This window comes from Falco naumanni, chromosome 4, assembly GCF_017639655.2.
Source record: "Falco naumanni isolate bFalNau1 chromosome 4, bFalNau1.pat, whole genome shotgun sequence".
Classification (NCBI taxonomy): Eukaryota; Metazoa; Chordata; class Aves; order Falconiformes; family Falconidae; genus Falco; species Falco naumanni.
This window is the reverse complement of record NC_054057.1, coordinates 82,752,550-82,777,969: the sequence shown is the minus strand read 5'-3', so window position 1 is coordinate 82,777,969 and position 25,420 is coordinate 82,752,550. Positions and strand designations below refer to the sequence as shown.

At 39.7% G+C, this 25,420-nt stretch overlaps 1 protein-coding gene across 3 annotated transcripts in view; it reads left to right on the top strand.

Annotated features, from left to right (window-relative positions):
• The window catches only part of MAD1L1 (mitotic arrest deficient 1 like 1), a 380,760-nt gene that overhangs the window by 92,909 nt on the left and 262,431 nt on the right, over positions 1-25,420 (top strand). For 2 of the 3 annotated variants that reach the window (XM_040592111.1, XM_040592112.1), the window contains exon 11: positions 22,785-22,929. In XM_040592111.1, coding sequence (XP_040448045.1) covers positions 22,785-22,929 — 145 coding nt within the window. Of the gene's footprint in view, positions 1-8,790; positions 8,796-22,784; positions 22,930-25,420 lie in introns of those variants that run through there. The other variant, XM_040592113.1, reaches the window with a different exon arrangement.

Genomic DNA, 25,420 nt, shown 5'->3' with positions numbered 1-25,420 from the left:
TGTTTGCATGCAAATGTCTGAGGATGAGTGCTATCAGTGGGGCTCTGTATGGGGAGTGATGGTTTAACTAAGTGTTATTGCAGGCTAACGGATGATTTAAAACCTAAATTTCATCTATTTCTGAGTCATGCTGTTATCTGTAAATGTCATACTTTAAAATATGACTTTAGGTGCATGGGTACATGCATATACATACACTTCAGGTTATAATGCATAATTGTTGGGAAGTTAACAGTAAATGCTTAAGCCACTCGGTCAGCCAGCAACCTGCTTCCTGGTCGGACAGGTCAGCAGCCACAATTTTTGTAGTAGTTTTTCTCAAGCAGTCAATTTCCCCACTGCGCAGCGGTTAAGGAATGAATACATTCAGGGAATATTCAGAATAGAGCGTGGAAAATGCCCAGTTCTAGTCTCAATTCCAGGCACAAACTAGTTTCAGGACAGCTGGCTGTTTCCACTGAAATTATCCATTATGAAATTAATTTACATCTCTCTGGTTAATTATCACTACTATCCACAGCAAACACATGAAATGAATAGGAAATTTTCACTCTTGTTTTTGAACTGTATCTGCAGGCTGTGTAAAACAGCACAGATCATGTGTTTGTCAGGGGACCCCTCCCAAGCATTTCAACTCTGAATCTAATGGGTTTGAAATACTTTAAGAAGAGATGTGGCTGGATGAGAAATGTCAGTGTCTCCAGCAAACCAGTTTGGGTTGAAAATTCGTCTGAATTGTTCGGAGGAAAGGAAACCCACCCCAGCACGTCTTCTGTATACAACACAAAAAAGAGTGGAAAAAGCTTACTTGAGATATGACCTTTGCTTGAAGATTAGAATAGAAACTAAGCTGCTCAGCTGTTCTTTAAGAGCAGACCAAGCTTTATATTAACACAGTCACAGTTTATGGGACCCAAAGGAGAGCAAACACAAGACTTAAAATCTACCTTTAAAAATAAATTAGATGTTCCTGAAGGCAAGACATTTAGAGCTATTACTATCTCATATTTATTAGTAGTCTCTTTTTTTCTGCATTTACATTTAGATCTACTACTATGCTATTACATGTAATCATTAGGTGTTTTTCCCTTATTTTTTCAAGGCATTGGATTTTCAGATTGATTTTTAAAAATACAGAGCTACCAGCAGACCCTTGTAGTTGATTACACTCAATATTTCAGATTTTTTTTAAATCGATGCACACTGGATCTTTTGCAAAAACACACTGACTTCTAATGAAACTGTAAGTCTGGCACCTGTAATCTTCTTGGCAATCCAAATTTTGTTTTCTGAGGTCAGAACTCTGCTGCACGCAGTGTTGGTAATGTGTGCCGCCTAGGATTTCTGTCTAGCCCATGCTTAGAAAGATGGTGAGAATAACCACAATTAGTTGATGTCAAATTGATCTTGGTTTTCAAGATTCAGCGGGGAGTCTCATGAAGGCAAGCGTAGATTGTTCAGGCGGCTTTATGGATTAGTTTATGTCTCTCTTCAGGGCTCTCTCCTGGCTAAAAGATTTGTCTTGGGATGTTAGTGAAAACAGGTATTGCAATTAGCTTGATATAAAGAGATTTGATTTTATTTAACACTATTGCTTACAATGTTTTTATAGAAGCTTGAAGAAAAAGTGGAATAAATACTAGAAATTGTTTGAATATTCAATATTGGTGCTCTGCATTTTGGTATTGTTCATGGAGTGAATGCCAGCGCGTCTGCTGGCGTCACATCCCTGCTCGGCACCAGCACCTAGCGGTGCAGAAATGTGCAAAGTGCTAAAAGCATTATTTTCTACTTAACAGCTTGTTGTAAGACCTCATAGGAAGCTTATATATGTTTGTTCAAAACAAATTGCCAGCACTTTTCTTAGGGGATAAAAAAAGCATTTTCAAAAAGACCCCTACCAAACCCAAAAATGAAACATGAGAATGTGCCAGCCTAGGCCATAAAAGACTGCAAACTGGATTTGTGCCCCACAGTTTAAAATAAATGCTGAGAACTTGGTTAAATGTAGTCTTCAGTTTGGGGCAAAACTGAAGTTATTTCTTCTGTGTGCCTTAGATTGAAGCAGTTACACTTTCTGTTAACAGCTTTGGAGTAAACAAACGCTGGTTACTAAAATAAGCAAGTGGTTCTGTGTGCTGAAGCAGGCTTCGAGAGGTGAGATGTGCGATAACCACAGGAAAATTACACACATTTGGTAGCATACAAATGTTTCACGAATTACTTGTATTTCACAAGGCATTATTCTTTCAGCGTATCTAAAAGCCGGGTGTTCCATGCATTCAGTCATGGCTGTTACTGCTTGTTTGTGACAGTTTTGCTGGAATTCTGAGTGTCATGTAGTTAAGTTGGGAAAGAATTGGTTTTTAGTTTCAGATGCAATCTTTTATTTCGTTTTAATACTTTAATTCAGCCTTAAAAGTACACTCTGAAGAGCCAACAGACCAAATCTTTTTGCTTAGCCGTTGTTCCATTGATGATGGTGGCAGAACCCCAAATATAAGTTTCTCATTTGATTGAAGAGTATCCAATTGCCCACATAATCTTTGCAAGAATTCATGGTGCTGTGATTAACAGCAGTGGTTTTAAAGTTTAGTGCAATGTAAATGTTGGATTGTACCTTAATTCTCTTTAATTCCAATGCAATGCTCTTACCCTGCATACTGGGCCACGGATAGATGAAATTAACTATTTCACAAATTCAATTTAAAAAAATCTACAAACTTACAATGTAAAACTGTGGTTTTGTTCTGTAAACAGTACTGGTAAAATACAAACATTACATTTATCTTTTTCTTTTCAAAAAGGATCCTTTATTAACTTACAATCAATAGGAATGTTTCCGTGCATTTCTGTAAAACCATGAAAACAATTTGTTTCATTAGACTGTCTTGTTTCAGTAGGAACTCAAATATTGGAACACTGAGATCCTGAAAACGAGAGCATGATCAGCCTTGGAATGAATTGATTATCATTGTCTAGATGTAGACAAGTATCAGAAAAGTACTAATGAAATCAGCTAGATCAAGCCTTTAAAATACTCCTGTATGAAGTTTGTAACAAGTAATTACAGGCTTATGGATCTTTAAATCATTCTCAAGTTGTTAAATATATGTATATTTCCTATCAGTAGCTAATAGTTGGAGCTATAGTATCAATAATCTCTAAGTAGATTAATAAATTCAACTGAAATCGATTGTTAGACTGATTTAAGTGATTGCAAGTAGACTTCTCAATATATACTCATTTTAGGATGTTAAAACTGTCAGAAAGTCAGAGTTCAGAAAATATTTATTCTTTTAGGCATGTATGCCATTATAGCATGATACTATACAGTCTAGTATATTTGGAAACTTTTCTAGATTTGGGGTTTTGCTATTTACTGTTTTTATTCAACTTGAGAATACCTTTGAACAGCCATAACATCAAAGGCAAACCTTTCCCAGGTTAGCAGACTGTGAGTTCAGGCAGTGTACGTGCACAAAATGACCTTCTTAAAGTCCTGAAGATCTTCTGTATAACTTCAGTATTCTGTCCTGGGTTTTTGTTTTGTTTTCTTGCTTGTTTCGTTGCTTTTTAAATTTTATTTTTATTTTTTTTAAAATCTTGTAAGAATAATGATGGCTGTATGTAGTTGCTCTGCCAGTTATCTTTTATATATAACCTCATCATTACATAGCAATTTAGAAAGCCTGTGAAGCCCTTGCTGGCTGTTCCTTACTGACACTTGCCCATAATGGAGTACCTCCAAATATTCTTTGGTTTGGAACATCGCTTACAGCTGGTACATCTGCTCTGTTTAAAGCATCACCAAATAGTAGTCAATCCACAAGTAACTCTGCTGGCATTCAAGGGTGACATTGTGCATTGCTGTTCATAGAATTAGATCTCTGTATTCTTACAAGCTTCTTGTGAATATGCAAAGGTGTATTTGCAATGAAATGACCAGATTTCTGCTCAAATTACTTTTTAATGGTTTTTAGGAAGAGACAATTTTTAAATTTTTTTCCTCACTGTGTTGATGGCTTTGGTAGGAGGGTTTGCTTAAGGTATTTGTGCAAAATTAACGAGAATCTCAACAATTACAAATTGTTTTTGCATTGCTTGCTATTAAGAAGTCCATGTAGACTAATAGTGCACAGACATTAGGGGAGAGACATGCACAGCAGCACCCTTTGTTAGCAAGCATCATCAGAGTCTGGTACCTGCAGTGTTTGGGAATGGTGCAAGGATCACTACTTCAATGGCACATCCAAAAGAAGCGTTGCCTGAACAGAAGCTTTCACCTTTCTAACCATCCTACTTTGTCCAGTTTATTGAGTTTGCTGTTATTGTGTGTGTGTGTCCGTCTGTGTTGTGTGTTGCCCCTGTCCTCGTCCCTGCCCCATCCCCCCCACCCCCGGATCCAACACTGTCTTACTGTTATTGCAGTATTTCAGTCAGAGTCCTTACGCTGAGGATGGGTTCCCCATTTTCAGTGTGAGCCTTGCATAGCTTTGCGTCATGCTGCTAGAAGCTAGCTTTCACAACATGCTAGTAAGTTTATTTATCATGCCCTGCCTAGGACTGTTCACATTTCTTTATTCTTCAGTAAACTTTGTTTTCTGTACTGTTGCGTGAAATCTGGAGGAAAATCCGCCCTTCATTCTGTGTCACTGAGTACATTTCTGCGAAAATACCTAGAGTAACCAAAGTGGATGACACTTGTAAATTCTCCTGCCTCTGACTGAATTAAATGACAAAGGAAAGAACTGCCAAATGTGGATTCTTGATCGCTTCTTTCTTCTTCTCTCTTCACATCCTTTCAAAAAAAAAAAAAGAGGACTGAAAAATTCCCTGTCTGACTTAAGATGATCACTGCTGAAAGTTAGATCTGGGAACTTCCGTGTTAGGAGTGTTTGAACAAGCAGTGATGGAACTCATAAGTCTCAGCTTTTGAGCAGACCACCGCCTTCTTCCCCCGCCCTTGTTGTCATTCTAAAGATCTAATAGACTCTTGAATAAAGGGTGCAAAATTGTTTCTTCTTTACATCTAGTTCTTCATCTTTCTTGGTTCATTCAAAGATATTTCTCTGATCTGCATTCATGTTATCATGTGCTCCCGTAGGGGTGATTAGATTCTGCAAAGCTATAGAGAGTGGAGTCCTTGAAGCAACTGAATGAGGAAGACTACTTACTGCAAGAAAAATGCCCTAGGGCATGAATTGCTTGTTAATTAAACCTTCAGGCAAAACTTAGAAGTCTCAAAGTGCATCTCATGTAAATAAGATGGCAGTTTCTTACTGCTTTTTAATGTTTTGATGTGTGTTACAGTTGAGCAGATCTGTTTTGCGGTAGTTATACACCTACCGTATAAAGTGGTATTTTTATATTTTCATATTGCCATACAGATGTTAAGAAGCCTGTTTATGCACAAGAGTCAGATTGCCAAATATAGTGTTCTGTGTGTGAAAGCAACAGCTGGAGGCTAAACACTGTTAAATTGACTGTTAAAAGAAGTGGTTGTACAGAACTTTGAAAGTGGGAGTCTCTACCATGCATTGCAGGAGTGAGCAAGTTTCTGTGAGACCTCTGGCAATTATATGCATAGGAAACGTTCCATCAGAGTGATCAGTCAGTGTTTTTAAAAAATATAAATAAATATATATTTATATATTCCTTATACTTGATACCTTTGCAATATTATGTAGGATAAAACAGTACAGGTAGTCTTTTTTAATATGCATTGATAAGTGCTTTGTGTTTGAGTGTATATATATACATACACAAAATATACATATATTTCAAGGACAGGAATTTTCTAAGCCTCCACTAGCAGGGAAATGCCGAGCTCTCATTTGAGAGTTTCCACTCAATATCCCACCGACACTGTGGTTCTTTGTCATGCCTCCAGTTACACTGAAGACCAAAAAACCGTTCCCCATCTCTTCTCCCCCACCCTAATTTTTTTTGAGGCATACTGCCTGATACTAGATTTTAGGAATAATGACAGAAACGATTCATTATTAATAAGTTAACCTAGACTATATATGAGTTGACTTCTTCTGTCTGCCTTGGTGAGTTTGATGTGTACTTGCCTTCCAGAAAAAAGAATAAGTGAATTCTGCACAGAATAGCCGTGGGGTTCTCTTTATAAAATGTCTGCTTCTGCTTAAGCGGGCTGATGGTACATTGGAAGCATTTTATTGCTGCTGATGGCAAAGTGATACTTCATACTTCACTGGAGATTTCCGAACTCCATCAGTCCGTTACTGCTAGGAGTCAGCATGGCTTGGTAGATGAAGGTCAAGACTAGAAATAAAATATAAATAAATAAATAAGGCAAAATTTCAACCCTACCTTTCAGGAATTTTTCTGCCTAGAAGTGGAGGGCTTGCTCACCTTCTGCATTAACGTTTTGCTATTATCGAAATGGCTATGTCTGCCTTACAGAGTGGGAAAATGTTGAATATTTTTGCACTGTTTGGGATTAATGAAGTATAATTTGGATATCTTGCTTTAATTTACAGGTTTAGGCACAGGCCTTCTTGTCAGCAGGGTGCTTTGTATCTTCAAATGATGTTCAACTAAGTATCATTATTAGCACACAGGCAAACTAAACTTAATTGTCGCCAGTGTATTCCCATACCCATTAGCATCCCAGATATTTGCTTTGTGAATTTCCTCTATCAATACTCATAGGTTATCCTTTTCTGCCACAAAATCCTTCCATATCCTTTCTTTGTACATCTGGTGGTATTAATTATGTGGTGGACCTCAGACAAGAATATTCTGCCCAGTTACGTTTCTGGCTACTAGTGTGGCAGCAAGTATTATTAGTAGTTATTGTTGCATATTGATTTGCATTTTCAAACTGCCTTTCATTGAAGACCAGTAATGAGCCATGTAGTGATTAGTTTCTTTTTTAGCAGCTTCAGCAGAGATTGGTATAAGCAAAGTCGTAACAACCAGCTAGATGTCCCAAAATAGGAGTCCTGCTATCTCGCCGTGTCACACTGGCAGCAGGCGTCTGCTTGGCTGTTCCATGGTCTGGGCTGGCGATGTGATTTAAGTACAAGTTATTGGGTGTCCTTAATTTTAAATGTGCCTACACTGCTTCGCTGTGATGGAAGATCAGGTGTCTCAAGGTTATGAATATTGGTGTAGTGTCTGTCCTGTGTATATATAAGGTCAGCGGTTTATGGCTGTAATGTGGTCTTCCCCTCTTGATGTAGACAAGGTAGGTCACCAGGTCCCAGGTTCTCCAGTCTTGTGGCTGATGGAACAGAGTGTTCTTCTGGCCTCTGGTGAGAAAGGGGTGTTTGCATAGGAGATTTGCTCAGTACCTTGCTGTGCTGTGTAAGCAAAGAATCCTTCTATCAATTCATACAAGAACTAACCCTGCCTTTTTAAAGGTCGTTTCTGTCTCAGTCAGCTCTTAAAGTTCAAGAGGAAATAAACTGCTTAGAGTTGGCATTTTTCAAGTCAAGTGTCAACTTTCCAAGCCCCCAAGCCAGTGAATGCAGAGGAAGGAGAGATTAATCAGTGAGCTGCTTGGTTGATACAGTGATTGTGCAGAAACATTCCCTTTTTTCTTTCCTCTTTATGGGGCTTTGGACTGAAATGGAACATTACTGAAATATCTCACTTTCTCCTTTTCACTTTTGCATTGCAAAGTACCCAAAGCTCTTTAGAAGTGCTTCTTTTCTCATTAGTCCACTGACAGCAAGCAGAGAGTTTGTCAGGGCCAGTGAAGTAGGACACAAGGAACATTTTATGACAATGCCAATACCTAAAAGGTCCTTTAACCACAGAATCTTATTATCCAGTGAGAATAAAACGCACTTTCAGAAAGCAGCTGAAGGGTGAAGTCTCCAAGCAGGTGCTTGCCCTTAACTGCATTGATGCCTTTCCCCATGCAGGAGACAGTGGATCGATAAGGAAATAAACAGGAAGAATGGGCTTTATTAATCAAGCACAATGGACGCAGCAGGGGAGATGATAATGGAAGACAGGTGGCAATCGAAGGGCATGCTGAGCATAGACTATGTATTGGCTGCCAAAGTGCCTATATTGAATGTGGGAGATGCAGGCTACGGAGGGACCAGCACTGCTAATTGTTGGGTAGCTCCAAAGAGAGCGAGCTGTGCATCCCATTTATTGTGTTGGGTTTTTAGCTATGGTCTTGGCAACTTTTTCCTTGTGTATTTGTTTTGTTGGCACATATAAGCTCTCATTGAAGGTTTTCAGCCTAAAAATGTCTTCTTTCCTTTGTAAAGGAGTTTGCAAAAATATACACACCAGCAGCATTATTTTCCTTTCTTTGCTTTCCAAAAAAAAAAAAAAAAAAAAAAAAGGCCCCATAGTAGGAACTGTTTTTTAAAGTGATAGCTAAATCAGCCTTGCCAACTGTCTCTGCTTTTTCCAGTTGTATGTTCTTCACCTTCTTGGTTTGGCTCGTACAGCTATGAATCCTCAATGTAGGAATGCTCTGCCTGCCCATCATGTTGTGGAAAATGGTGGTGATAATGTATTAAGGGCTGCATTTCCAAATGGCTTTAAAATAAGAATAATTTTCTGTTTTTCTCTACAGGTGGCCACTTGGTGTGAAATCACATGTGGTATCATTTTTTTATGCCCTTTGGGTTTTAATGTAGTTCATGTTTGGTTTCTCTAGATACATAGTTAAGACAGCAGCTCTTCGGAAAATTTGGGTCTTTGAAATTTTTCTTTAGTAGTCCTACTTGTTATTGTCACCTGAGGTTGCTGAAAACGAATATCATGTATCTGTTGACCAGACAGAAGATCATAAACAGGTCTCTTCTTGCACAAGAAGTTGGTTCACAGTCCTTTTAAGTCCTATTCGCATTCAAACAGGAGTGCATGAAGTCAGGTGCTGTGAAGAGCTGTGGCTGGCAAGGCAGGGCAAGGTGAGGCTCAGCCTGGTGGTTCTGGTCTGTAACATCTGCTGCTCCAGTCACAGCTTTTTATATCCATTGAACAGCGCAGATGATGCACCTCAGCCTTATCTTTATATACATCTGTGGGATGCCTGTGATCTGCAGCCACTTTTTATCTCCTCTTTGGTGCATGTTCTTTTTTCACTGTCCTCTGCAAAGGCTGCACCTTTTGGATACCAAAGTCATGATCTAGTTGGAGCTGTGTTGTGTGGTGGCATTTGGCATGGAACGTAGTGCTAGGGGAATGAAGCAGTCCTCTGTGAAAATGCCCTTTCCATTCCAAACACTGAGAAAACCTGAACACAAGTATGGTCAAATATAATGGATAGTTATGGCCTTAACTATTACCTGTTGGGAGGGTTTTGGCAGGTTTCAAATCCTTCTTTTTTCTTTTTTTTTTTCTTTTCATGGGAAGATTATGATAACAGAGACTGATCAGCTGGACCGCTTGCTGCTGTAGCCAAGACGTGGCAAACTGCACCTGTGAGAACAGAATTATTTTTTTTTTCCAGCTACTAATTTATAGTTTGGAAATTGAATATGACTCATGTATGAAAGAGCTTAAATGACAACATATTCACATAAGATAATGTAACAAAAATATAAAATTTAAGCTAGATGAGATCTATTGGTGTGCATTAAAAATAGGCAAAACCTCTTTTAACCCTTTTCTGCAGATTTGCGATCAGATCAAAGATCAACCTAAACCAATGAACCTTTCCAGAAGTTTTGGGCAAGTCTAATACAGGAGCAAATGCACAGTGATACTGCTTACATTTTCCTCAGTTTGAGGCTTAAGAATTTCTTGAGCTGAAGGTGATACCTTTTTGTATTTAATAGCCCATGATGAATTTTCCTCCATTAATTTTAGTTCTTCCACCAAGAGGCAGTGACCAATTGCTCCTTCTTCACATCCTGCCACTTATGATTTTGCAGACTCATGATTGTTTCTGTTCTTCTCAGACTGCTGTAGCAGAGTATAACACAGTTAAACACCTTATCTTCTGCATCAAATCAGTTCCTCCTGGTTATCGAGTACTGGCCAGAGTAGTATCTGACAGGGAGAGTTTGGGTGATAAAGATTTATCAGAGCTGGTCTTCATTATTCTCCATTAAGTGGAGAGGGGAGAAATTATGCCATTATCGTCAAATGAGAATTAAAAGGCTGAACAGGAGCGAGAATGATTGCTCTGTTAGAAATGCATGCCCAAATCACTGTGGGCTGGAAGCTAGGAAGCCAGCAGGTGAAGCAGAACTGATCCTGGTGTGACTGGAGGATCTGACAGATGCCAGCCCTTCCTGGGACCAACATGCACTTGGTATTGCTTTACATTGTGGTATCCCACAAAGTAGCCCTGTAACTGCGTGTTTATTTTGCTATGGAGAGACTTCCACAAAGGTGAAAAAGGCTGTGCTTCTTCCACATCCCAGGAAAGAGAGAGACGAATGCTGAATCAACTGTGTCCAAAATGTTTCATAAGCAATTCCATAGGAAACTGAGGAAGATTAACCCGAAGGGAGCTTTCATGTACCCTGAAATTAGTGGGTGTTCTGTGACTTCAGTGGGGCTGATGTTTGGCTTGGAAAGGAAGAGGTAAGCTCTGCATTCCGCTGGATACAGGCATGGTGCTCCAGATGTAGATGCGATGGTACGAGCTATTACAAACCCTACAGCTGGGGCACTCACTGCTTGTTCAGGGACTCCGGCTGTGTTCGAATCCAGTGGAAAACTGCTGAGTTAAGCAGCATGGAAACAATCTTGACTACTTGTGTGATTGTCCTGGTTTCAGCCGGAAGTAGTAGCTGGGACATTGCTGTGTTTTGGGTTGAGGGTGAGTATAATGTCAACACCCTGATGTTTTAGCTGTTGCTGAGTAATGCTTACACTAAGTCAAGGACTTTTTAGCTTCTCATGTTAACTTGCTAGTGAGTAGGCTGCGGGGGGACACAAGAAGCTGGGAGGGGACATGGCCAGGACAGCTGACCCAGCCTGGCCAAAGGAATGTTCCATACCATATGACATCATGTTCGGTATATAAACTGGGGGAGAGCTGGCTGCTCAGAAACTGGCTGGGCATCTGTCAGTTGGTGGTGAGCAATTGTTTTTCATTTGCAGACATTGTTTTTCTTAGGTTTTATTTCTCTCTCTTTTTGTTATTCTCCTTTTCATTAGAATTTATCATCACTACTATTGTTATTATTTTATTTCAATTATTAAACTGTCTTTATCTCAGCCCACAAGTTTTCTCTACGATTCTCTTCCCCCATCCCATTGTGGAGGGAGGGAGCGAGTGGCTGTGTGGGACTGAGTGGCTGGTGGGGATTAAACCACGACAGTGATGAGTTATGGTGCTCCACTGCTGAGGGCAGAAACTCTTCACACAATACCTGCTGAATCCACACTGGACTACCATCCCTTCCCTCCAGCATTCGGTGCTGGCACGTGGAGCTGGTTGATAACATCGTTTGTGATACCAACTGGCTGAAACCGCATTACATTGAACAGAGCTGTTCTTTTATGGTACAGAAACAAAATGCATGTGTTTAAATTCATTTCCCTATCTCAATTTCACTCCAAAGTAAAGCATCTGACCTCTCTGCTCATCTATTGATTTTGAAACCTGAAACTGCTGCATAAAGGCTATTTACATGTCCACCTGACTGGTTTCTGTATTAAGTATTAATTACAAAAAGATTGCATAGCATGTAGTTCTATGTTTTATTAAACATTTAAAAATATTGCTGCAAAAGAATTGATGTAACTGCTGTCAATGTAGTTGTTCTGGCAGCTCTCCTTCCACAGTGACAGTGTTATTCCTCTTGCCTTACAGTGGTTTAAGGGTTCTTTGAGCTAATTTGGGACACAAAGTAGATTGCTGTGCCCTGCAGGTAAGTCCTAATGGTGTCAACAGTCCAGTGGAGGAAACAAATAGTGCTGTGTATTTCTGGGTGGTAACAGGGAAAACAAACATCCACAGAAGATTTTTAGGAATAAGGTTAGCAGGACATCAGTAAATCTGATCTGGGCATATCCTTTTCATCACCGCTTGGAAACAGCGTCTGAGAAAGCAGTTTGCTCAGCTGGGCAGCTGAGCAGAGGCAGAGTGAGAGTGTGTAGTTATACAGTATTTCTTGGGTTTACAGAGAGTGGGGCTGCAGAGGTACTGCAAAAGGAATGGCAGCTAGTCATGGTGTGATAGTCTAGCTTGGAAAGATCCCAGTCTCTTTAGTCTCATTATCTGACACCAGATGGCTGGAGACCAGCTCTTCTCTGCTTTATGCATCTGTGTTTGCTTATACACATGCCCCAAATGGATGTATATGAGAATGAAAACTAATTTAACTAGGATGAAGTTTACCCCACATTGGATGTTTTGGGGGCATTTCAGCTAAGTGGTGTTTTTTCTCATTCTTGTTCTTAGATACAAGTTCTTCAGACACACACATGCGCTCACACACGCACGCGCACACACATGCACACACGCGTGCGCACACTTTAAAGTAATATTTTCCCCCTATGAAAAACAGGTGTCTGGAAGACTACGTAAGGGTTGCAAAGTGAAGCTCTTGGAGGGTAGGAAATGCGAGGATTAAAGTCACTTGATGCCTCCTTAGTCTAGTTTCCTACACCATGCAGGATTCTGTTTCACTTGGCAGAGATGGGGTATTATGTTGTCTTAATGAGTAGCTATGCATTTTTTTTCTATAGAGAAATTCAATAATGTATTACAATTTATCTGTTACACCAGATGCAAACCAAGGAGAAAGTATAGCCTTATTTTGGGGATTCCATTCCTGGAATGCTTAGAACTTGCTCTTTCAAAACACAGCATTTCCAAAGGCTTCATGTGTTATGAGTAGCTGCTATTGATTTAAAACAGTAGTGTCAGTGCCCAGCACATGAGCTGAGCATGAAGGAGCCACCTAATGACTGAGCACTAAGGACTAACTTTGAAGAGTTCATGGTATCAGCTAGGAACTCTGGCATAGGCGAGAACTGGAACCATTTTTTTGGGGAGTCCTTCAGTTGCCTTAGTGTGAGACCATTCTCTTTAAGCAATTTCTGTGCTTCATTAAATCTTCCAAATTCTGCAGTAAATGAGGCAGAGATCCTGCAGAAAACAGATGCAGTTAGCAGTGAATCCTGATTTGTTATTAGAGCATGGTAGGAAAGATCATTACTATGTCACATTGTTATGCCCAAAGGCATGGTGACACCTGAAAAAATCATGGTTACTGGTCAGGTTATTTCATCAGGGAATTTTTAAGACCTTTGCAGGCTTAATATGCTTCCCTATTTTGGATTTAACCATTAGCTTGTCTGTTATAATGCTGTGCTTAATATGGCTTGGATCATGGTAGACTGCTTTGACTTAAGTTGAGTCAAAGCAGGTGGGAGGCAGATATGAGATGAAGCTAAATTGGTGTTTGTGAGAAAGAAAAGCTAAGAACAGCAGTCTGTCGGAGTGCTTGTCATAGTTAAATGACTTTTCAGCCATTCGTTTACTTTTTTCTGCATCAGTGTCCCGTGGGTACGTGCTAGGGGGTAGCGCTTAATTATTTGGGTTTATTTGTTGTCAATAAATATCTGTTACAGATTCTCTTCTGAGTCCCCAGTGAAAACCTAGACAGGTTTTCATCACATAACCTGGAGGGATTTTCACTGACAAAAGCCTGAAGCTGAAATGCTGAGCTCTAGCTTTGAATTTTAGGGAGAGTTATGGTGGGGGGTCCATCACTGATTTGTTCCGCAAGAAATATTTTAGACAACTGTGTTTCTGTAGATTCATTCAGGTAGTCTTAGATTCAGATATTAAAAAAAGAAAGTGACTGAACAGCAATATACAATACTCATTTCACTGTGGAGTACAGTAATGCACGTTGGAAATGAGATCTCATTGGAAAAGGTCATTTGAAACAGATCTGCAGAACCTTCACGAAGCTGTAATGAGTCATGAGTCTGTGAGGACTCGCTTGCTATATTGCAGTGGAGGGTTTAATGTTTTGTTTTTCTCATCTAAACACTTTGACCCTCTTTATTTCATTAAGATAAGCTATTATCTAACTGTCAAGAGCCTAGAATTTCAGCAGATTTGTTTGCTGACAGGTTCATTCAGCACAACCATTCTCCTACTCACTTCTTTCCCTACTTCAAGCAAATTTTCCTTTTTTTGCTCCTCTTTATCAGTCCTTTATTCTTTACAGCTCCTCAGCTCTCATGCTGCCTATTCCCAGATGACTTTTCCGCTCTCATGATAAGTGTTGGTTTGAATGTGTAACAGAATTTGGAAATATTCTTAGTCACTCGTGATGTTCATGTCACCAGTTGTCTGTGCTGTGTTGCTGTGCTTCACATCAGTGCCGGAGAGTTGGGCCTGTGACTTGACAGCTTGCTGGGAGGGAGAATATTTATTGAATTTATAGCCTTTACAGGATATTTTTTTGCAATGCACATAATACGGAGTTGGGATGAGAAAACTGTGCAATGCCTTCACCTCACTTCTCACTTTAGACTGTGCAACAAATCTAAATCATTGAGTCAACCCCCAATCAATAGTTGGGAGCGAGTGGAGTTGCTGGGGCATCTCACCCTCGAAGTAGAAGCTTAACTTCAATAGTACGGGAGAAGCAGAAAAAAGCGGTACAAAAAGAGTGAGAAGTTTTGACTTTCTTCATCCCATTTAGGCACAGCCGTGAGTTCATCCAGCCCACAAGTGTGATTATAGATTGGTAACTGATGGGGCCAACTGCATTATTCATTATGGTTCAGATTGAAATGAAATCATGGAGGGCAATTTTCTGTGTCACACTTCAAGGTCAGATGAGAGTATTTATTATTCCCTCTCTGTTTATCTGTGAATGCAAATCGAATTTAGTGATTCAAATTGATGAAATGTTAGAAATATAAAACTCATCAGAGCCGACATGAAGAGAAATTACTGGGTAGAGCTGGCCAGTGACTTCACCATCCCATGTACAGGCCTCTGCTTTGATTAGTAATTATTTCAATCTTTGGGCTTTCTCATTCCCAGTTTTGTTTCAGTTGTTGTCATTTTTGTTTTCAAGGAAAAAAAAGTGTAATAACACTTCAAAGCATTTAGAATTTGAATTAGATGATGTAAATAAAGCCAGCTGCAGAGAGGATGCTTGGATCCTGGCTGGAAGAAAGGTTTTCTTTCAAAATTCTTACTTGGGGTTGGGTTTTTTGGGCTTTTTTGTTTGTTTGTTTTCCTGCCTCCTGTGATAGTTCCCTTTCTCAGGATTTTGCTCCCTTGCATTGCACGGAATGTTGAGAGCTGGTGTGGGGTGTGATGGGGAAGGGAGCAGTCATTTCCAATTGTTGGGTGCTGAAGCTCCCTGTGTTTCCTTACTGACATTATTACCCACGGGCTGACCTTCCTCACCAGCCAGTGATGCTGCCAGAGCAAAAGCTGGGACCTGCAAAGGGGACCAAACGAGCACGGCTCTCTTATTGAAATAATTGGAACGGAGATGTTCATCTTCCCAACTTGTTGTAATGTATTTTGAACAATTTAGTGAACATCTTGCCTCCCTTTGGTCTATCAGTCTGTGGTCAGAAGGCATTGCCGTAGTGTGGGTCCTGTTGCCTGCAGTGTTGGAAAGAACCTAGCGGGGGTTATTCTTATCTCAGAGTAGGAGTGGAAGATCCTTATCAGTGAATGCTCTTTAAAAATAGGCAGTCCTCCGTAATTGCCAAATGCCATGTACAAAATTATGATACATAGATAGATGATACATGCTGTGCAGGCTATATGCTGTGTTAATAATCTTAGAGGACTGTTGTTTTTAACTCCTGCTTCTTAATTGCTTGCATTTTATTAGGAACATTTAGTACTTGCTTCTTTACCAAGCACTGCAAAGGGAATCAGTTTGCTCAGGATGCAACTGCATCTGACTTTTGTTGATTCAGAACAAGAGCCATGAGCATTTGAACATACCAAAAGCCCGTAATAATTTGTCTACATAAGCTATTATAAATCACTTTGTGTATTCAACTATCAGCTTGATTTCTCCTGTAGCCAGTTATACTGAAGACGGCAGCATTTTCAAGTTAATAAGCATGCAACAAACAGTGTGGGTTCAGTGGTTTTTAAATACTAGTAGAAGTTTTGTTCACCAAATAAATGCCTTTAATAGAAGCTTTGGCCTTATGAACACTATAGGTTTGGAGGCTTAGAAAAAGGATGTTTGTACCTGTAGTTATCTCACTCTTGAAATACTTTACATTCCAGAATTCAGTGAGGGATGTATTTGACAAATTATTCCTGTTTCAACTTAAAACCAAACCAGACCCCAGAAGTCTCTCATTTATTAAGACACTGCTTTTATTGTCATCTTGATGGTGAGTGTGGAAAGCATATTTAATAGCGTGACAGTAAATCTCATGTTGAGTGGCTGATTAAGTATCCGTTCAGATAGAGCTGTGCTGGGCTTTGTATTTTGGCAATGCTCCTGGTTTTGGTTCCTGTGGCTTCTTGTGGTCAGCAAAGCCATGTGTGTTGCAGCAAGCGTGTTGACCTCGTAGTGAAAGGAAGCAGAAAGTGCCTGATGTGAATTTCTTTTAGTAAATCCTAACTCCTGCCAGTCAGTTGTGGCTACTGTACTGGGGCTAGAATATAAAATTTATTCCTGGTCTGTAAGTGTTCACTTTGAAGGAACTGCATTTCTCAGCCTGTTATGTATACTGCTGGTTGGGGAGTAAAATTAAATACTGTCTCAATGATAAAACATATTGTCAGTGTACCAGTAAATCTCCAAACATCTCTCTGCTGCTTACCCGTTTCACCTGTCCACACTAGCAAAATAATTCTCTTTATGTTTTCCCTCATTATAAACTCAGTGTGCTTCAAGTCTTCCTTGGATGTACAACAGCAACGTGATGTATGAACTGCTTATTTTTGAATGATCTGTGATTTATGGAAGCATGGTAATGGTGAGTTACATAAAAGGTCTTTGAGAAAATACGAAGCGTGAACCAAGGCAAAGTTTGCAGATGTTTCCTGAAGACTTGGGAGAAATAAATAGCAACAAAAAAAGCTTGTTTTCCTACTGACTCTCGGTAGACTGTTTTGTGTAGTATTTTCTGTAGCAGTATTTCATATGCCTCTCTACACGGCACAGTTAAAGCTTTAAATAAAATACAGCCCATGTGATAACTTCCACTAAAGATGTTAATATTTTGTATTGTTGCTCCTTCTGAATGTAGTAGGCAAATAACAGATAACAAGGAAGCATTGGCCTCCGCAGTTCCCACTTGTGCGCGTCGCAGTAGCAGCACAGTGTTCCAGAGCAGGAATAGATGCTGCTGCTTCAGTATGTTTGCAATTTTGCATGTGAAGAAGAAAGGAAGCAGAATAAGGTGCCAAACAATCTTATTCGAATAAAAGTTAGCACTCAAACCTTTAGCTTTTGAGTGGAAATACTTGTAGCACTAAAATAATCTTGTTCCTGATGTTTGCTTTTCTAGTTTACCTGCCTGAAATTTATTAGTTGAGGCAGCTCCATTCTGCAGCAGTGTTCTTAGAGCCCTCATCCATCTTTTCAGCAGCATTTTATAATGGATCTTTTTTTTTTTTCTTTCCTTTTTAACATAAGGTGGAAATTCTCATTTTACTAAGGCCCACCTTTTCTTTCCTGTGTCCTGTCCCTTTTTAAGTCAGGCTATTTTTGTCCTCATGATCTCCCTTCTGTTTCTTCTTTTGAATTCCCATCCCAGATGGTGGTTCCTGTGGAGGCAGGTTAGGCAGAGGATGGGGGGGGGGGGGAAGGCTGTGCCAGAAAATAGAGATTGGGAGGAGCCTTGAGGGAAGGCACAGGCAGGGATGTTCTGTTGGCTAACCCACCAGACAGTATGAACACATGCTGGAGTTGCCCTGTTGCTACTTATGCCTCCATTTGGGCTTATAAAACCTGGGGGAGACGAACCAGAATGAAAACAAACATTTTTGTTCAAGCTCTCTGTTTATCAGTCTACAGCATGGTTTATGCCTGTGCGTACTGTCTATAAATGTGTAGATACGTTGAGAAGGCTGCAAGTTGTCAAGCCTCAGGAATAGGTGTGCTTTTCTTCATCCAAACGTCTTGCTGCAAAACAATTTCCCTCGCTCCTTTTTGCCTCATTAGCTTGTGTGCTAACCTTTTTATTTTGGACTCTGTCATGAAGACATTGATAGTTGCAGCGTGTTTCTTTTTTCTGTTATGTTTGTGCAATAGCACTGTCATCGTGTTTTCCCTCTGTGCCTCTTCAATGTTCTTCCCATCCACACTCTTTGGTTTTCGGTGCTTTCTCTTTGATGTGATCCTTGTTTCTGACAGTTGGCCCTGGTATGTGTAAGTGTGTCATCTTTTCCAGAGTTGCAACATGACCCAGACAGTGTTGATCTTCTAATTGTCTCTGTGCCACTGTGGACTTTGTGTTTTCCTCTCAGGTTGATACACAGACTGATTCTGGAATCCTGTTTGCTTTCCCTGTTACTTTTTTAATCTCTCCGAGGTGGTTACTTGGCTACTGAAAGGATGAAATGATTAAAATAATGTTTTATGGATCATTGGGGGTGGGGAGCTGTCAGCTGCTTTTGTAATTTTCTGAAGGGGATTATTAAAATGTATCTTACAGCTTCAGTATTCACTTTCTGCCATCATTGTTCTCAGTCTTAAAAAGAACATTCTGGAAAATGAAGTTTCATCATTAAGATTACACTGAAGTGGATTACAGAAGAGAAGAGCAAAATATGAAGAGTCTCAACAGCTTAGAACAGAAAGATGTTGGCATCTCATTCACTGGGATGTGGAACAAGAAACATTAATAGGCTGATAAACAGAAATGACTTTTTCTCTTCAAGGCGTAAAAGGTTTTCTTTGAACTTGCAAAGATTTAAAAAAAAATGCCAGTTCTTCAAGCTTATGTTGAACACAGAACTTTGTGCCTGCCTATTTCATTATTTTTTTTTAATGCTTGTTTTGAGCAAGCAATTACTTTTGAAAAGCCATAGGTGTCATCAGTGTGGAAGAAGAGTGCACATGTCTAACTTCAATGGCGTTTGCTACTGGATATCTACTTTCAAATCCTCTTTTGTTGTCAATAAGGAACATAACCAGCTTTTTGGATTTTTTCTTAGAGACAGTTTATGTTGTATTTGGTGCAGTTTCTGGAAGAATTATCAATCTTTCCTAAGAGAGGAAGAAAGGATCTTGATAATTTACTTTGGCATGGTGTGGAGAGTTGTAAGGAGGTTGAATTTCATGCTTCCTATAGCAAGGAAACCTATGGTAACAGTCAGTTCAGAGAGTTTAAGTATTGTTTCTGCTTTCATAAACATATCTGGCATTTAATTTTTACGTACATTAATATCACATTTGATCTGAGGCTGATATGAAAAGGTGATGCAAACGCTATGCAATGACTGAGGAAATGGCCTATTTGTCTCTCTTTGCTTAACTCTTCTCATGTTTTAAAACAGTCGTATTTCAACCTAATTTGAGAGGTGTGTATGTGCCTGAATGTCTGCTCTTCATGAGATGTGAATCTCAAATATTTTTCATTATTTCAAGAAGGAAACTTGTGGTTTATCCCCAGCTGGCAACTAAGCACCACGCAGCCACTTGCTTGCTCCACCCCCACAGCGGAATACGGGAGAGAACTGGAAATGTGAGAAAACTCATGGGTTGAGATAAGAACAGTTTAATAGGACAGAAAGGGAAGAAAATAATAATAATGTTAATAATATAAGAATTAGAATATATAAAACAAGTGATGCACAATGAAGTTGCTCACCACTCGTCAAACAACGCCCAGCCAGTTCCCGAGCAGCAGCCCCCAGCCAGCTCTCCCCCAGTTTATATACCGAACATGATGTCATATGGTATGGAACATTCCTTTGGCCAGGCTGGGTCAGCTGTCCTGGCCATGTCCCCTCCCAGCTTCTTGTGTCCCCCCGCAGCCTACTCACTGGCAGGGCATGAGAAACTGAAAAGTCCTTGACTTGGTATAAACACTACTTAGCAACAACTGAAAACATCAGTGTGTTACCAACATTGTTCTCATCCTAAATCCACACCACGGCACTGTACCAGCTGCTAGGAAGAAAATGAACCCTATCCCAGCCAAAACCAGAACAGAAACCTAGCACATACCTTATTTTTCATTGTGAATGTCAGTTCAATCATAATCCGTCAGTCCACTCAGCATTTGTAGAAATAGGTCACAGTGTCATGAGAGTAGGAAAAAAAGATTTGTCCTATCAAAATGTTTTGCAATAATCAAATGCAAGATTCTGGCTCTTTTGTAGTATTTAATCCTATGTTTGCATTTTTAGTTCTGTTCTGACTCTGATGAGGACTAAGTTTCTTTGATAGGGCAAATAATATTTGCAGTAGGGTTTCTGTGGCATGAGTTAATTTGTTATAACACAGTTGATGAGGTTTTTGTACTTACATTTACCCTATGCATAAAAAAGCAATATTGTTGAACAAACTACAGTGACTTTTAAGACAGTAGCTGAGATTACTTGATCTCACCCATCCATTCTGCCCTGTACTGGAGGCTGACCTGTTGCAAACTTGGTAGGCTGGCACGTATACGTGGGCCTAAAGTCTGTCTTAGCACAAGCTTAAGAAATCAGTCTTAGTGCAAGGTGCCTGGAAAGTGTTTTAAGCCTAGGATTTTCAGAGGCATGGTGTGATGAATCTTCCTGTATGTTTTAAGATTTTATCCAACTTGTGTCCATCAACTGGAAATTAGTCAGCCTAAATTGCCCCTGAAGGCATGTTTAAGGTGTAGGATGCTGTATTGTGAGCTGAGCAGCAGTGAGCACGTTGTGAGCACGTGTTCGAGTTTGCTAGCTACACTGCAAAGGGGTAGCCTCTGACAAAAGGATGGGCTGGAGAGCAGTGGTGGGTATCTTTGTAATTTGGCAATTGTAACTTCTGAATGATGTGGGTTTTTTGCACTGCAAGTAATCACTTCTTGTGTGGCATGTGTTTGTGACATTTGATGTTTCGGTTATACCACTTAATTTTATCCCATATTTCACAGTATGCCAGGACTCAACCTGCTGTTTGTCATCTTAGGATGCTGGCTTCCAGGAAATTTTTTAATATGGATTGATTTTGCAGAATCCAACAAGAGTTGATTCTCTACTTTGTTCTTGTGGAATTCTTGCATTATTCAGTATGAAAAAGGCTAGTGTTTGTATTAAGTACTCATGAGACTGAAATTGAGATGTTTGCTGAGGTTAGGATGGGGAAGAGAGTATCCAGTGCAAGGCTGGTGCTTCTTCATGTTCCATCACCATAGATACTATTCTTGGGTGCAGGTTCCCTTTTTAAGTGATTAATTAAAACAGAACCAAGGAAGCATTGGTGCCCTGGTAATGAAATTATACATTTTCAAATGCAGATTTGAAGACCTCTTGATGAACCTTCCCACCTGAATACAACAATGAAGAGACTATTCCATAGTCCCTGATTATTAAATTGGTCTGTGAATGGTTCAGAATTGAACTGGAGCTTTAAACAGGCTTCTAATTCATCCAGTGTTTTAAAATGCATATTTTAATTCAAGGGGGAGATCTTGAGGTAGGGGGACAGCTGCTTGGGGATTTTGGTGAATTCCTACATAAATTTCCCAAGAAGTATGGTTTGGTGACATGGTAGTGCAGGAGGTACTTGATTTATACCAAGTGTCTTTTAAGGCAGTGTTCCCTTTTTGGATCTATCTAAGCAATACCTTAACAATAGTGCTATTTTATTTAAAAGCTTTTTTTAATTAATTTTCTTCTAATAATAATGATAAAGAGTACCCTTCTGAAGCATTTATAAATTTTCCGATGGTGTTTTTGTCATCAGAGAAACAAAGATCATCAGTTCCTGAGTAAACTAGAGATGTTTGTTTTCGTCTTTCTAGCTTGCTTGAGGCTTTATGACTTGTGTGCAGTACTTTTTTTCATGTCCTGCCCACTCTTTAAATACTTAAAGTTAGTGAAGTCTTGGATAAACTTGACATGCTTAAATTATGAGCCGACTCTCAATAATCACAAGAATAATTTCATTCTTACTTTGTTACTGATCAAGTACTTTGCCAGCATACTTGATCTGTGATGAGCTGCTTTATGTGTGCCTTGGAACAGCTTCCCATTAGTGTCCCAGCAGCACACTGAGTGTCTGAAGGGCATGCATGAAGAATATCTCCAGGAATACATGGATAATAATTGTGCATTACCGAGTCATGCTGCAGAGAGCTGAGAAGAGGGACCAGGCTATTCTGGCTGAATTGAGAATCATGTCCACATTGCAAAAGAAGTGCTAATCACCTGGCCTCAGAAGACATTTCTCTTCCAATATAGGTAGCTGGCAAGAGCAATGTCCAGGTGGTGGCTGTAATTACTTGCTGGGTATTATCTGTCAAAGCAGATCATATTAAACCTCAGTTTTACTTCTACTTTTTTAGAAAAAGGTGAAAAGATACAGTAGAACCCAAGACTGTGAATCGTTTGTTGAAAATGAGGCATCTTCTGAAGGGCAGATTGGTTGATTTTGAAATAGATATGCAATTATTTAAATGCTTTGTATATGTGGGGTTCCAGTAATTGCCTCATGCCGAACAAGAAGGCTGTTACTGGGGGTGGTTCTTCTCTCATATCTTTTTCTGAGAACTGCTGGTAATGAGACTGCAGCTACTCTGTTTGCAGTAGTGCAGCTGTAAAATGAAATGACACCAGCCCCAATGTCCAGGTATCGTGGTGATGCTTCTCTGCTCATTTTTTCTGATCTCTCTGACTAAGAGGCAGTGGTCAAGATTTCACCAGTCTGTATTATCTTTCTTAGTGCCCGAACACTAGAGAAGGCCCGGCAGCAGCTACAGGAGGAAATACTACGAATTCAGAGCCAACTCTTGGATGAGAAGAAGAAACGTGAGCAGCATGAAGCACTGGTCAGACGGCTGCAGAAACGTGTGTTGCTGCTCACCAAGGTGAGTTTCTAGATAGTGCTTGGAAAAGCCTGTGCCCTTATTTCTTTCCTGTAGGTGCAGTCCTTGCTATTTCTTCTTTGTTCACCTCCGTAACTGGTACTACAAAGTTACTATGGGGTCTTTGTGTACTGGGTGCTACATAAGACGTGAAATGTCATTAGAACTGTATTAGAATAAAAGCAGTAGTACATCCTAAGGCTTTGTTAGCGTTCCCCCCATCTGGGCTCATGCTGCATTGGCAATACATGACTTTGTCTCAGGCTTGGCATTTGTGTGAGGGCAGAGAATTGAATCATGTTGTCACTAGAGTGTTTTGAGCCACTGAAGGGAATTTATAATGGCTTTGGGTGAATCACCTCCTTCCCTAAAGAGAATGAAATGACGGCACCTTGTCAACTGTTCCTGTGGAAAAACAATTTACAGAGAGTAAGAGATTTGCCTTCGTCTTCTGCTGAAAGTCTGTTTGAATGTAATGGTAGGCACTAGACCAGTAAATTGAAAATACGTTTTAAGATCCTTTCTATAGGATATATCAAAGAAGTCTGCATTATCCTACATCAGGTATGCTCTCGTGATGAAATCTATACAATAATTTTGAAGTCTGTAGAGCGCTGAAAACTTTATATTAAATCCTGAGAGCAGTCTTCCCCCAGAGGGAGTAATAATTCTCTATAGTCAGAATGGTAGTTACTTCACTTTTCAAGAATACTCCTTAGAAAACTTCACTCATCTGCGCAGTCTCCCTGGTGTTATAAAGCTGCTCACATAAGTAAGCTTATGTGTGTACGTAAGGTCAGGCTCAAGTAGTCAGAGCATGTGAGAGGGAGACAGGCACATCAATGTATGGGGAGGAAAGGTGCTGGTATGGGAGTGACTGAGCAAGGGGGAAAGGAGGTGTTGTGTTGCTTGTGCTTTAAGCTTTAATTTTCAGCATCAACTAAAGCATTTGGATTGATTTTAATTGTGTTGCACCCAATTCTGCAATTCTATGTAATTCCATGTCGTTGTTGAGCCAAAGAAGCTGTGATATATGGTGCGGAAAGCAGAGCTTCTCGAAGCATGAAGCAACCACTTTACAAGAGGATATTCTATCAGATCTGGCTGCAGAATCTGATGCCATAGAGAGTCATATAAGTGAGAAGAGAAAAATGACAGCAGTTCTTTCTGCTTCACACTGAGGTAGGCAATCGGTGGATGGACCAAACTTTCCATGTTTCTGTCATGGCAACAGAAAAGGCATCTCTTCTCCTTGGCGTTTCTAATACCCCCAGCAGCCCACAGCCCTCTGTAGTGTTCTAGTTTGGTGCTGGCATGGCTGGATATGACACAGGTGGACACTGAACCCAATTAAATTCCTTCATTTGCAACCTCTTAGCTGTCTAGCATTGCTCAGCCCTGAAGGAAGTTTCTTAGATGTTTACTAAAATATTCCCTTTGTTAACTTATTTCCAGTCCTCAGCAGAAATAAGTTTTATCATAGAATACAAAAATATTATCACTTTAAGTACTGGACAAAAAGTCAACAGTATTTTATCATGTAATGAATTATAACCTAATTTATATGGAAAGATTTGTTTGCTGTCCTCTCCCAGAAGACGAGTAGAGGAGAAGTTGGAAATGTCCTTTGTCAGCCCATGGCAAATAAACGTCTTTTGACAGTGGAAGGTTTTCATGTGTTCGGTGATTCCTCAACTGACCATTTTTAAAGGAATAAAGACTCTGTTGTCTCTGAAAATTTATATTCATGGAATCATAGAGTGGTTTGTGTTGGAAGGGACCTTTACAGACCATCTAGTCCATCCACAGAATGCCCGGGGTCCTTTGTGAAGAAGTACCTGTATTGTGGTACTTGGGCAATCTATCCTTGGCACTGTTTTCCTGCTGGTTGCTCTTCTTATGCAAAATCAGAAGAAGGAATTTCATTTAATTAAAAAAGTATGATATTGTGATTTAAAATGAGATTGAGCAAATATATTGCCTGTCAAAAATAATTATTTTACATTGAAAGCATATCACCTAGAATGGTATTTAATCATCTAATTAGTGGCATCAGTAGTACAGTGTGCTTCTATGTAATTTGAGAATGGAAAAGATGAGCTCTCTCTATTGAATCTTTGTCTTGTTAAATAGGACTGTGAAAATCTAATTTAGGGGAGACTATTACATATAAGATTGAATTGCTATTGCTTTTGATAGTGTGATTTTTTGCATTTGTGTATATTTGACCCTCTAGTAGGGCAGTGAATCTGTTCCTGTATGCTGTGCAAATAAGGATTGAAAGGCATCAGACGTGTTCAACAGTGCAAGTTTAATGCAGTAACAGCTATTCTTTCTTTGAGCTCAAATTGTAACCTGGAAGTCTCAGGCCTTGAACGTGTTTTAAAAGATCAATAGAAAACAATAAGCTGTTCTTCATTTGATAACAGCAGTACCAAATATTTTAGTTGTAAACCTACTCTCATACTTGCTAGGCCAATCCGATTCCTTCTCA